Source organism: Trichosurus vulpecula, chromosome 7 (assembly GCF_011100635.1).
Source record: "Trichosurus vulpecula isolate mTriVul1 chromosome 7, mTriVul1.pri, whole genome shotgun sequence".
Classification (NCBI taxonomy): Eukaryota; Metazoa; Chordata; class Mammalia; order Diprotodontia; family Phalangeridae; genus Trichosurus; species Trichosurus vulpecula.
Window position 1 is genome coordinate 73,867,990 of NC_050579.1, and position 13,493 is coordinate 73,881,482.

Sequence of the window (13,493 nt, forward strand, 5' to 3'; positions counted from 1 at the left end):
AAAACAGGTTTGCTGTATAATTTCAAAGTAACTCAGTCACCAAGTGCTCAAGGACAGGAGAGTAGAGTTACATTTTAATCACTTAATGTTGAAAAGCAATGAAAAATACAACAGAAAAACCAATGGACTCGACATTAATAGCTGGGGGTCTAAATCCTATGGTCTACATTTACTGATGATGTGGCATCCTGTAAGTCATTTAACCATATCAAGTCTCAGTCTTCCCTACAACTGTGATTGTCTTCTCTCTGAGATTACCTTCCATTGGATATGTATGGTTGTGAATATGTATATGGAGGAGGAAGAAGGGTGAAGAAGAAGGAGGAGGAGGAGGAGAAGATGATGATGATGATCTTAAAGACGTAGGCAATGGGCCCTCCCTAACCTAGAGTAGGAGTTCTTGGAGCAACTCCAGAATAAGTTTCTATCTTTGCTAATAATTTCAAGGAGGCATGACCCACAATGGATATCAGACTCAGGTCACCCTGAGCCTATTCTTTTCTCAACCTTCACACCAGTGATAGGGTTATCACCAAACTATTTTTTAGAGTTAGTCAGGATGATAAATTTTCATCTAGGTCTATTGTATCTGGATAAGACTTACTAGAGCTGGAAGGGTCTCAAAGTCCATTGCATTCAATGCCCTTATTTTATAGATGGGAAAATTGAGATAGAGAGGTTTAGTGATTTGCTGATGGTCACACAGGTAGTGAAGGGCATAGCACAGATTTGAGGCAGGGTCCTCTAACTCCAGATCCATTATTGTGTCCACCGTACCATGTTGCTTTCCACTCTCCTCTGGAATAGGGGAAATAATTTACCGCTATTTGGTATTGTAGGTGTTATGTCCCTGTTTTTATTCATTTACTACTTTCCTATCTGCATAAATTTTGGCCTGGCAATCCCTTTCATGAGTCAAGAAATAAGTAGAGAAAGATAGAAAGAAGCAAAGAAGGGCTAGTAGCATAGGTAGTGAATTTTCACTCTAGACCCCACTAACAATTCTCCCTGGGCTTTGTCACAGATGACATCAAAATATTTCAATAAAATTAGGCAAAGTAAGTAAGTAAAGTGGCTAAATCGACAAGTGAATAGACCATAGGACCCAGTGTCATGAAGATATGAGTTCAAGTTCTACTTTAGACTCTTATTGGCTATATGACCCTGGATGAATCACCCAACCAATCTCAGCCTCAATTTCCTCATAGGAAAACTGGAGATAATAATAGTACCTACTCCCCAAGCTTCTTGTGAGGATCAAATGAGATATCCTATGTAAAGCCCTTTGCAGACCTTAAAACACTATACAAATATTAGCTATGATGATGATGATGATGATATATTTTCAATAGTAGGCTTAACCCTACTTATTTTATCTTTGCCTTCCTTTTCCCTAAAAGTTCACAGAATCATGTAATCTCAGAGCTGGAACAGATCTCAGAGGCCATATACCAATACATGAAAAAGAATCTTTCTACTAGATACCAGATTCTTCTTTTTTAATATTTTATTTTTCCCAATCATGTGTGAAAACAATTTTTAATATTCTTTTTTAACTTTGAGTTCCATATTATCTTTTTCCTTCTCCCTTCCCCCCTCTCTAAGGCGGCAAGCAATTTGATATAGGTTATACACATGCAGTCATGCAAAACAGATTTCCATATTAGTCATGTTGTAAAAGAAAATACAACAAAAAACACCAAAAAAAAATAAAGTAAAAAAAAAGTATGCTTCAATTTGCATTCAAACTCCATCAGTTCTTCCTCTAAAGATGTATTACATTTTTCATGATAAGTTCTTTGGGATTATCTTAGATCATTGTATTGCCGAGAACAGCTAAATCATTCACACTTGATCATGTTACAATATTGCTATTACTGAGTACAATGTTCTCCTGATTCCACTCACTTTACTTTGCATCAGTTCATGTATGTCTTCCCAGGCTTTTCTGAGACCATCCTGCTCATCATCTCTTATACTACAATAGTATTCCATCACAATCATATACCACAACTTGTTCTGCCATTCCCCAATTGATGGGCAGCCCCTCAATTTCCAATTCTTTGCCACCACAAAAAGGGCTACTATAAATATTTTTGCACACGTGGGTCCTTTCCTTTTTTAATCTCTTTGGGATACAGAACTAGTAGTGGATACCAGTCTCTTCTTGAAGACTCCCAGTGGGGACATACTCATTACTTCCTAGGACAGCCCATTCTGCTTTTAGATGGATCAAATTGTTTGGAAAGTTTTCTGATATCAAGCCTTGACCTGTCACTCTGCAACCTGTACCCATTTCTCCTAACTCTGTTTTCGGGGTACAAGAAAGACAAGTAAACTGGCTCTTCCTTAGATAATCCTTCAAATTGTTGAAAACAAAGATAAAGGAAGGAAAGGAAATAAGCATTTGAGTACCAGCTTACTATGTGCCAAGCTCTGTGCTAAGCAATTTGCATCTCGTTTGATCTTTACAACAAACCTGGGAGGTAGATGCTATTATTATATCCGTTACACAGTTGAAGAAGCTGAGGCAAACAGAGATCAGGTGACTTATACAGTCACACAGCTGGTAAGTGGCTGAGGCCAAATTTGAACTCTTCATGATTCTAGGCCTAGACCTAAATCCCCTGTGCCACCTACCCACCTCAGTTATAAAGTTTACCATTTCCACCCCACCTCTTCCCAGGACCATTTAGTTTTCACTTTTCCAAGCTAAGCATGCCCCATTTCTCCAAATGACCTTTATATGCCAGGGGCTCCAATCTACAATATTGGAAATCCTGTTCAGGGTATGTTACAGCTTAATGTTTTCTTTTCTAAAATTCATTACCTGAACTGAACACAGCACTTCAGATCAATCCAGCAGCAGGCATTATTAAGTGGCTGCCTGCTATGAACTAGGTGTTTAACACAAAGACAAAATAAGAGTATCTAGCATTTATTTAACCCTTTAAGGTTTGCAAGGCATGTTTTACCAAGGATCTCAATTGGTGCTCACAACAACCCTGCAAAGTAAGTGTTTTTATTGTCACCCCCAATTTATAGATAAAGGAACTGAGACAGAGACTGTGACCTGCCCAAGGTCACATAGCTAATACACATCTGAGGCAGAATTTTAACTCAGATGTTCCTGATTTCAAGTGCAGTGTTCTATCCATTGTGACACTTAGCCACTTAGGAAACAGTCCCTGGTGTCAAGGACTTATATTTCTTTGGGAGAGACAACATGTACATAAAGAAGGATATCCAAAATCAAGACAAGCTAATGGATAGGGGAAGGGGGACTATACTAAGACAAGGACACTAATTAGGAGATTATTATAGTAATCTAGATAAGAGGTGATGAAAGACTAGATTAGGGTAGTGGCCCTGTAAATAGAAAGGTATAGATGTGAAATATCTAGAAGTAATTATCAATAAGATTTGATGATTGATTGTATTTGCAGGGTGAGGAGTTAAGGATTCTGCTCAGGTTCTAAACCCAGGTGTTTAGACGAGTAATGATGCCCTTGGTAAAAATAAGGTAGTCAATGGTAGTAGTTATGGAAAAGGAAAAGAAAATAAGTTTTGTTAGACATGATGAGTTTAAGATACCTATGGCTGGTCCATTTCAAAATGTCTAATGGGCAATTGGTGATACATGAGTACTGGAGCTTAGGAGAAGCCTAGGGATAAAAGAGACAGAGAGTGAGAGAGAGGAGGAGAGTGATGTGAGGAGAGGAGGACAGAGAAAAAGAGTGAAGGAGGAAAGAGATCTGGTAGTAATCTGCATAGATGTAGTCTTACAAGGATTAAAAAAGGTAGATTAGAGGAGAGAAAATGGAAGTGGAAGGCCATTGCAATTATTCAGAATCATTCAGGGGAGAGATAAAGTGGACTCATATTATTATGGAAGTTGAATTTGTAGGGCTTGATAAAAAATAACGTGAGGGAGAGGGCAGAGTGAAAGATAACACCCGGGTACAATAAATGGGATACTGGAGGAATGGTTCTATCACCTAAAGAAATAGTAAAGCCAGAAGAAGAATATTTAGGAAGAAATGATAATTCTCGATTTGGGAAAGATTGCATTTGAGATTCCAGTAGGAAATTCAGGTAGAGATGCCTTACAAGCATTTGGAGATATAGGTGTGGAGTTTGGAAGCGAAATGACAGCATAAAAGATTTAGGAGCTATCTCCATAGAGGTGACAGTTATAGCTGGTAGGGAAAGAGGACTGGGCAAAGGAGGGAAATGATATTGCCAAAGGAGGAAGTACAAAAAAAGATGTAACCTTGAGTTATGCCCATCTTAAGTCTTAGGAAGAAGACAAAAGACTAGTAAAGAAGGGGGCTAGGGAAGAAGAGAATAAGCATTTATTAAGCACCTACTATGTCCCAGGCTTTACAGTTATTATCTCATTTGATCCTCATAACAACCTTGGGGGTATGTGTCAATTATTTTACAATCAAGGAAACTAGGCAGAGAGAGGTTAAGTGACTTGCCTAGGGTCACATAGCTAGTAAATGTCTGAAACTAGAATTGAACTCAGGTCTTCCTAACTCCACACCCAGTGCATTATCCACTATGCCATTTTGCTGCCTTTGAAAAAATGGTAGTGAAAGGTTTATACAACCAATAGATCATATGGTCTCTGGTGAAAAGGGAGCAATGAACACACAGAATGAATATGCAAAAAGTAGACAAAGAGTGGGAAAATGTTGAGCTTGAAATCCAATAAAACTCCAGCTTTTTAAATATGAAATACTGTCTAGTCTTACTTCTGTTAGCCAATAAGCAATTATTAAGTGATTACTATGTGCCAGGGATTATTATGCTAAATGCTGGGGTTACAAAGAAATGTAGTGGGGGAGACTGGATAAATTGGAGAGAATCAACTGAGAGACAGGATGAGAATAAAAAGGGGATCAGGAAGGACTTCCTGTATAAGGTGACATTTTGCTGAGCCTTGAAGGAATCTAGGAGGCAAAGATGAGAAGGAGAGCCGTCCAGGCTTAGAGGATATGCCATGAAAAAGCCCAGATGAGAGAAATGAAGTAAGGAAGTAGAAGGGGTGATTAGGTTGCCTAGTATATGGGGGTAGAAGAAGGTGTAAGAAGCCTGAAAAAAAATAGAGGAGGGCTAGATTGTGAAGGCCTCTGAAGACTAAGAACAGAATTGGGTATTTGATCTTAGAAATGATAAGGAGCCATTGGAGTTTATTGAATAGAAGGTGGTTAGATCTGCACTTTAGGAAAATCAATCTGGCAGCTAAGTGAGAGTGAAGGGAGACAAGGCAGGGAGGCCAAGATGCAGGCTGTGTCAATAGTCCAGGCGTGAGGAAATGAGAACCTGTATCAGGTTAGTAAAAATGTCTGAGGAGGAGAAGAGGTATATATGAGTGATGTCACCCAAGTAAAACCAACAGAACTTGGCATAAGATTGGATATGAGGTGTGAGAGAGAAGTGAAGGACCACAACAAGATTGGGAGCCTGGGTGAGTGGGAGCATGATAATGTCCTTATCAACAACAACAAAGTTGAGAAGGGAGAAGGGTTTAGAAGGAAAGATGGTGAGTTCAGTTTTGGACATAATGAATTGAAGTTATCTATTTTGAGATGTCAAATAGGCAACTGGGTATGTGAGACTGGAGGTTAGTAAAGAGGTTAGGACCACATTAATAGATCTGAGGATCAGCAGACTAGAGATGATAACTAAGTCCATGAAAACTGATGAAATTGCCAGTGAAGTAGTACAGAAACAGAAGAGAAGAGGGCTCAGGGTAGAGCTCTGGAGGATGTCCACCATCAGTAAGAGTGACTTTGGTGCAGATCCAGCAAAGGAGACTGACAAGGAATGATCACACAAGTAGAAGGAAAACCAAGATAGTGTCACGGAAACCCAGAGAGAAAAAAGTAGCAAGGAGAAGAGAGTGATCAACGGTGTCAGAGACTTCAGAGAGATCCAAAGGGATGAGGATTGAGAAAAGGCCATCAGATTTGACAATTAAGAGATCACTGGCAACTTTGGAGAGGGAAGTTATGGTTGAAGCATGAGGTTGAAAGCCAGACTGTGAGCAGTTAGGAAGAGGGTGAAAGAAAAGGCATTTATAATATTGATTTTTTTGTTGTTACACATATGCAAATATAAATTGTTACATTTATTCCTGTAAAATTCATTTTCTTAGATTCTACTCAATGTTCAATCTTGTTGAGATATTTTTTGATCCTACCTCAATCATTCCACATGTTATCTTTCCTTTCTTCTATCTCAAATTTGACAAGCAAGGCTTCTTTAACATCATTAAGTCACGGCCTAATGACAAATTAAGACAGGCCTAATGACAAATCCCTGAGCTACTACACTAGAATTCTCCCTTAAGATGGGCAGTAACCCATGGACGAGCCTTATCCAACCAGTTCCTAATCCACTAAACTGACTGTCAACTAGCCTATGTATCTTCAGCTCATACACAAATCTAGTATGAGACAATTGTCAAATCACTGCTGAAATCTATATATACTCTTCCTTCATCATTCCTCTGATCTACCAGTAACCCTATGAGCTTAGTTTGGCATAACCTATTCTTGATCAAGACCTTCTGGCCTTTTTGAAGGCTATTCCCTTTGCAAATGTTTACATATCTTTCATTTAATAATGTCCATCACTTGCAGAATTCACACCCTTCCTTCCCCCTCCAAAAAATGGGGACATTTGCCATTTTTTCAGTCCTGCAGTGCCTCTCTCATTCTTGGCAATCTTTCACAGATCACTGACAGCAGTTTGGCAATGAAATATTTCAATTCTTTCAGTTAATTTGCATTAATCAGACTTATGAGCCAGATTAAAGTATATGTTTAGTATTATGACTATCATGAAGAAAGATGAAGATTAGAAAAGTTACATCAGAGTTGCAGTTAACTTAAAAAATGATTGCTCAAATTTTCTCCCATCTACTCTCCCATGACAGACCTCAATGCCATGTGCTATATGATACAAAGTCAGAAAAGGCATGATATCTATGCTTAGTGAGTATTGTAACTATCATAATTATACATATATACACATACATATATATTCACATAACTACAAATATACATGTTTCTGTTTTTCAGTTTCTTCCTTCAAGCTCCATCTGCCCTACACACATCCTCATCAAAGTAAATTTACTGGTCATTTCCTTAGTTTAGGCCAAAATATCACAACAACAGCTCAAAGGATTTCATTCAAGAGTTGGATAGCAAAGCTCTCATTTCCCACAGAGGGTTGAGTTTTGTGTGGCACAAAGCCCCCAGAATGTTGCATTATTCCATATAGGTTATTTAAATATTCCTACAGTTGTTTCTGGCAGTTATGAAAGGTATAAAGTTTTGCCCAGAAAAGTCAAACAAAATGATTGCTAAGTTTCATAGGAATCTCAAATGGCAGCTGTAGAATAGTAACTTACATGTTGCTCCTTTTCTAATCAAATATAGAATACATGGATTCATGTATTTTGACTAAGCCTAAGATAGTTAATGGGCAAGTACAACATTAGTGGCATGGATTTTAATAATGAATATTATCTTAATAGAAATATGGTGTCTAGAAATAAAAATCTGCTGTCAAAACTAGCTCTCTTTCATAGATGATACAACCTACCACTTCAAAAAATAAAATTGGTATATTTCATAGATGTGAAAGAATGTGCCTAGACATAAGAAGGCTTACATTATAAACTATTGAGGGAGAGAACATGTTGGGTTGGGCAGAAATCAAGTTATTGAAGAGTATAAAAGTTCTTAACTTCTAGACTTCTTATAAAGGGATGTTAATTGTCACTAATTCATCTTTATCACCATATGTGAGGAAGACAGATGTCTAGGTGTCTGTACATTATTTCTAAAGCTACTGCATTTTCCCCTTTATAATTTTGTTATAATTCTGACTCTGCTAAATGTCATATACAACAATTAAAAGATTGTAATTTTGATAATGGAAAGGCAAGTTTTGGCACCAGAACTAAATCCTAAAGCCATATACAAAGTAGCATCAGTTTTGAACATAAAGCTGATTTAAAATCAACTCCTCCAAATCTGATTTCGTAAGTAAGCTAATAAGCTGTGATTATATCCATGTTCTCCAATGCTATAATTGAAACTGATCCAAAATTGTAGTTTTCACAGAATCTCAGAGCTATATTAAGACCTCAGTGATACTCTAATTCAACCCATACCTTAGGAAAAAAATCCCTCTATGACATTTAGAATAAGTAATCATCCATCCTCCAGCTGAAGTCCTATAGTGAAAGGGAATTTTCTGTCTCATTAGTCACCCCACTATTCTTTTTATTTTTCAGTCATTTCAGTCATGTCCTATTCTTTGTGAACCCATTTGGGGTTTTCATAACAAAGATATTGGAATGGTCTGCCATTTGCTTCTCCAGCTCATTTTATAGACAAGTAAAGTGAGGCAAATAGGGTTAAGTGATTTGCCCAGGGTCACACAGCTAGTAAGTATCTGAGGCTGGATTTGAACTCAGGCAGATGAATCTTCTTGACTCTAGACTCAGCATTCTATCCACTGTGCCACCTAGCTGCCCCCATTATACTTTTTAGAAAAATCTGATTGTTAGAAAGTTTTTTCCCTTTCATATTGAGGAAAAATCTGCCTCTTAGTAACTTCAATGTATTCCTCCTAGCTCTGTCTTTGAAACAAACACACTGAATAACAGAATCAGGATCAAAAAGATGTCAGCAGAATAGAATGATGGGCCAGATCTAAAAAGATGACATTTAATAGGGATAAATGGAAATCCCTAGACATGATTCAAAGAATCAACTTTACATGTACAGGATACAAGAGATTGTTTCATTCCTTACACCTACCTCTATCCCTAGTGCCTAGTACAGTGCACGGCACATAATAGGTACTTAAAAATACTTGTTGATTGATTGAAAATGTCCTTGTAAAAAAAATGGGGATATTATTGGCCTAAAAATTCAATATAAGATGACAATGTGACATAGAAATCTAAAGAAAGGAAAAAAGAAAGCAATTTTTAACTGAAATAATAAAAACAGAGTATTCAGAGCAAAGAAGATGACAGTTCTGCTCATTACTCCCTATCTAATATATTCTATTTGATTAAGAGCACCAGATTTAATTAAGAAATAAATTATCTAAGAGGCTTCCAGAAGACAGTGACCAGAGTGGCAAATGTTCTCAAAATAATGCAGTACCCCCAAAAATTGTTGAAGGAACCAGGAATATTTAGCCTAAAAAAAGAAAATATTTAGGAGAGCACATGAATATTGTCTGCAAATATTTAAATGTTCATCATGTGGAGGAAGCATTAAATTAAATGTGTTCTATTTGGCTTCATCTTATTAGATTTGGCTTCTTATTCTAGACTATGGAAATCTCTGTTTAGAAAAAAAAAAACCTAATTCTGTCATCTAATTTATTTGTCATTTTTCCTATTCTTGTTGCATCAATAAATTTAATAATTTAGTCAACTATGCTTTCATCAAATTTTTGATAAAAAAATGTTAAACAGAAAAGGGTAAAGAAAGGAGTGCTCTGTTGTTCCACTAAAGAACTTCCCCAGATTAATAACCATTAATAATCACTCTTTGGGGCCAGCTAGCCAATTATTAATCTATCTAATTGTACTATCATCCATCTCACTTCTCTTCATCTTATCCACAAGAGCTTCATATTCAAGTAGTTGACAAGGTAATTGTTGTGCCTTATTGTCGAGTTTGCCTTGTGGTTCTGTAGTTTATCAATCAATCAATAAACATTTATTAAGTACCTACTGTGTGCCAGGGACTGGGATAAGCACTGGGGATACAAAAAAGGCAAAAGACAGCCTACCCTCAAGGAGTTTACAATCTAATTGGACATATCCAATTATTTAGTTCATCATAATTTTCTCCTTGATCAGATTGTCTGAAATATACACTCACCACAGTGTTGCTTCATTTTTCCTGCCATTGATTCTTTCACAAATATTTCCCTCTGCAGGACAGTATATTTTTGATGCATACTATTATTCTGCCATCACTGGTATCCAATATTTTTGATACAACTTACCTTTGCCTGTGTGTATTTCTAATTGATATATAATGTTGGATTCCATACCATATGAGAATCAATTGAAGAAAGTGGGATGAAAAGGAGAGCCCTGGAGGGATATGACAGCTGGCTATAAACATTGGAAGGGCTGTGACATGAAAGAGGTTAAGCTTGAACTGCTCATCCCCAGGATTTAGAATAGTGTGGTTGGGAAAACCCTCTATTTCAAGTCAAGAAACCTCAGTTTGAATCCTGGCTTCGCTACTTATTACTGGTGTGACTTTGACCAAGACACTTAGGTCTTCTGGACTTAATTTCTTCATCTGTAAATGAAGGGTTTGTATTGAATCAATTCTGAGGTCTGTTCGAGTCCTAAATCAAAGATCATATGATCCTTCAAGAATAGAGCTAGCAAAGGACTATATGTGAGTTATCAAAAAAATGGGCAGAAGATGAAAATAGACAAATTTAGGCTTATCACAAGGGAAAACTTCCTAACAATTGTAGCTACAGAAAAGTGAGATTGACTGCCTTGGGACCTTGACATTGCCCTCTCACTTGAGGTCTTTAAGAAAATGTGAGATGACCATGAATTTGGCATGATATTTATGCCTTGTTCAGGTACAATTTTGACCAGTTGGTTGGACTCTAAGGTCAATTCCAACTTTCAGATTCCATAATTTTGTCTATTCTGAGTATCAATGCTACACAGACATGGATTATTAATGAACAATATTGGGTTTTTAGAAAAGAATATCAGCGGGTAAGTAAAATTAAATTATTCTTTTCCTTTCATCTATGCTTTTATGGTCAATTTCATTCAAAATAGCAATAAGCTTAATTTTCTAATATTAGTTAGTCTTTATGGACATATTGATGTGTTATGCCCATATATTTTTCATAGAACATATATAAGAAGCAATGTAGTATACTAGAAAGATGACTGGATCCAGAATCCAAAGACCTGCGTTTAGATCCTAGTTCTGCAACTCCTTTCTTGACTTTGGGCAAATAATTTAACTTGTTTAGACCTCCATTCCCTCATCTGTGAAATGACAGGACTGGATGACATGACCTCTGAACTCCCTTCTAGCTCTGAATCGATAGTTTGATAGAAATATATTAGACTGGCATGTAGACTGCTTAGTCTCTTGTCCTTTTCCATTTGTCATTTCAGATGTACATTACCAACACGATAAAAGCCAAAGGAACAAGACTTGCTAAACCAGTTCTATGCTTGGGCTTAATGTGTTTGGCCTTTCTTACTGGACTCAACAGAGTAGCAGAATATCGAAATCATTGGTCAGATGTGATAGCGGGCTTTCTTGTTGGAATATCTATAGCAGTATTTTTGGTGAGTACTCGAGGCCGATTTTGACACATTTGCATTGATGCAAGTAAACTTGAGTCATCTGTTTTGAGAAAATGAGTGTGTAAATACCTATACTAATTCTCCTTGCTGTATGTAGAAATTAAAATATTATGGGACCTGTGTATAGTTTTTCCCTCATTCTTTCTGATGAAGATTAAATTGCATTTCTAAATCACGTGATTTCAAATATATTTCCCTGAACCCAATTTCTATATAAAATTAATAATGTATATTAATGATATATTATTAATTATAAATTATTAATAATATATAATAATCCTTGAAAATGAGACAGACCTAAGAATTCATGAAATCTAAACCAACACTATTTTCCTACAGGTTTAAGGCCTCCTGGTTGTAAGAGGCAGAATACTAGACCTAGACATATATGGCCTGTATTCGAGTACCAGCCCTTCCACATCATCAGCTGTGTAACCATGGCCAGGTTGATGAATTTCTTTGAGGTTGTTTCTTCAGAGGCAAAATGAGGATAATAATACTTACATAAGCCAACTCATGGGGATAGTATGAGGAAAGTACTTTGCAAAGTGCAAAGCATTATATAAATGTGAATTGTTATTATTGTCGTTTTTAAAATTCAATTTTACCTTATTTTTAGCTCCGAGCTCTGTGATACGATTAAATTCATTTCAAAACAACAAACATTTATGAAGGGCTGACTATGTGTAAGAGGCCATGTTAGGCCCCAAGGATACAAAATAAAAATGAATTATTAAGAGGCAGCTATTGGGCACAGTGGCTGGAGCTCTGGACTTGGAGTCAGGAAGTTCTGACTTCAGTTTCTTCTTCAGACTCTTAATAGCTGTGTGGCTCTAGGCAAGTCACTTAACTTCTTTAACAGGGAGAAATATAGTACCTATCTTAAAGTGTTGTTGTAAGATTAAAATGAGGTGACTTATTTAAAGCACTTTGCAAACCTTAATATACTATGTAAGTCCCATATTAGTAATCATAATGTGATTATTATGTTTTTGCTTTTTTGGCAGGGCAATTGAGGTTAAGTGACTTGCCCAAGGTCACAGAGCTAGTACATCATAATGTGATTATTAATGAGCCTCCTCCCTCAAGAAACCTCTTAGGTTCTACTGAGGAAATATAATTTGTCACAGATAAGCAAATACAAAGCCTATACAATGCAATAGAAAGTAAAATCCTGAGGGGGTTAAAGTGCTAATAGTGGGAGGGATATTGAAAGTATTTGTGTAGGAATAGGAATGTGACCTGTCTTGAATGATAAGTGCCATGGAGATAGGATTGCCACATAAAATGCTATTTGATTTATTATTAAAAGGGTCATAATGAACCTGAAAAATTAAGGAAGGCTTCATGGAAAAAGCAATTCATTTTGCAGTAGAAGATAAAAGAATTTTCAGAAGAAATTCACTTATAGGGGTGAATAGGGAAAATACAAGGAAGAAGTTAGGAAAGGAAGGCATTCCAGATCAAGGGGAACTGTCAGTGAAAGGCACTGGTAGAGAAAGGAATGAAATGTAATATACTGGCAACAGCTAGTAAGCCACTTCCATTGGAACAAAGCATGCGTGAGGGGGAGTAACATGATGATGGCATGTATAATGGTTAAATAGAAAAAAAAAACCTGTGTCAAGGGTACGAAAATCTGGTATTTCTAGTAATAACAATAATAGCTAGCTTTTATATAGCTCTTTAATTTTGCAAGTGCTGTACCAAGGCTATCACATTTTTCTCTTCACAATAACCCGAGGAAGTTGGTACTGTTAGTATCCCCATTTTACAGATGGGGAAGCTGAGGGAGACAGCAGTGAAATGACTTGCCAGGATCTCACAGCTAGCAATGCCTAAGGTCACATTTTTAACTCAGTTTTTCCTGACTCCAGCTTCAAGGTTCTATCCACTGTGTCCCCTAGTGAACCGGTCTAGGTAGATTGCCACTTTCTTGATATGCAATGCTTAACCTCTGTGGGCCTCAGTTTCCTCATGTCCAAAATGAAGGGGTTAGATCAAATAGCTTCTAGTGTCCAGTCTGGCTCCAATGTATCTATGATCCTATAAAATAATTTTCAAAAATAATTTCAACGAGAGA

The 13,493-nt window shown here is 36.8% G+C and overlaps 1 protein-coding gene across 1 annotated transcript in view; it reads left to right on the forward strand.

Moving 5' to 3' along the window:
* The window catches only part of PLPPR5 (phospholipid phosphatase related 5), a 169,894-nt gene that overhangs the window by 111,371 nt on the left and 45,030 nt on the right, over window positions 1-13,493 (forward strand). The window contains exon 4 of the mRNA XM_036769348.1: window positions 11,216-11,392. Coding sequence (XP_036625243.1) covers window positions 11,216-11,392 — 177 coding nt within the window. The remainder of the gene's footprint in view (window positions 1-11,215; window positions 11,393-13,493) is intronic.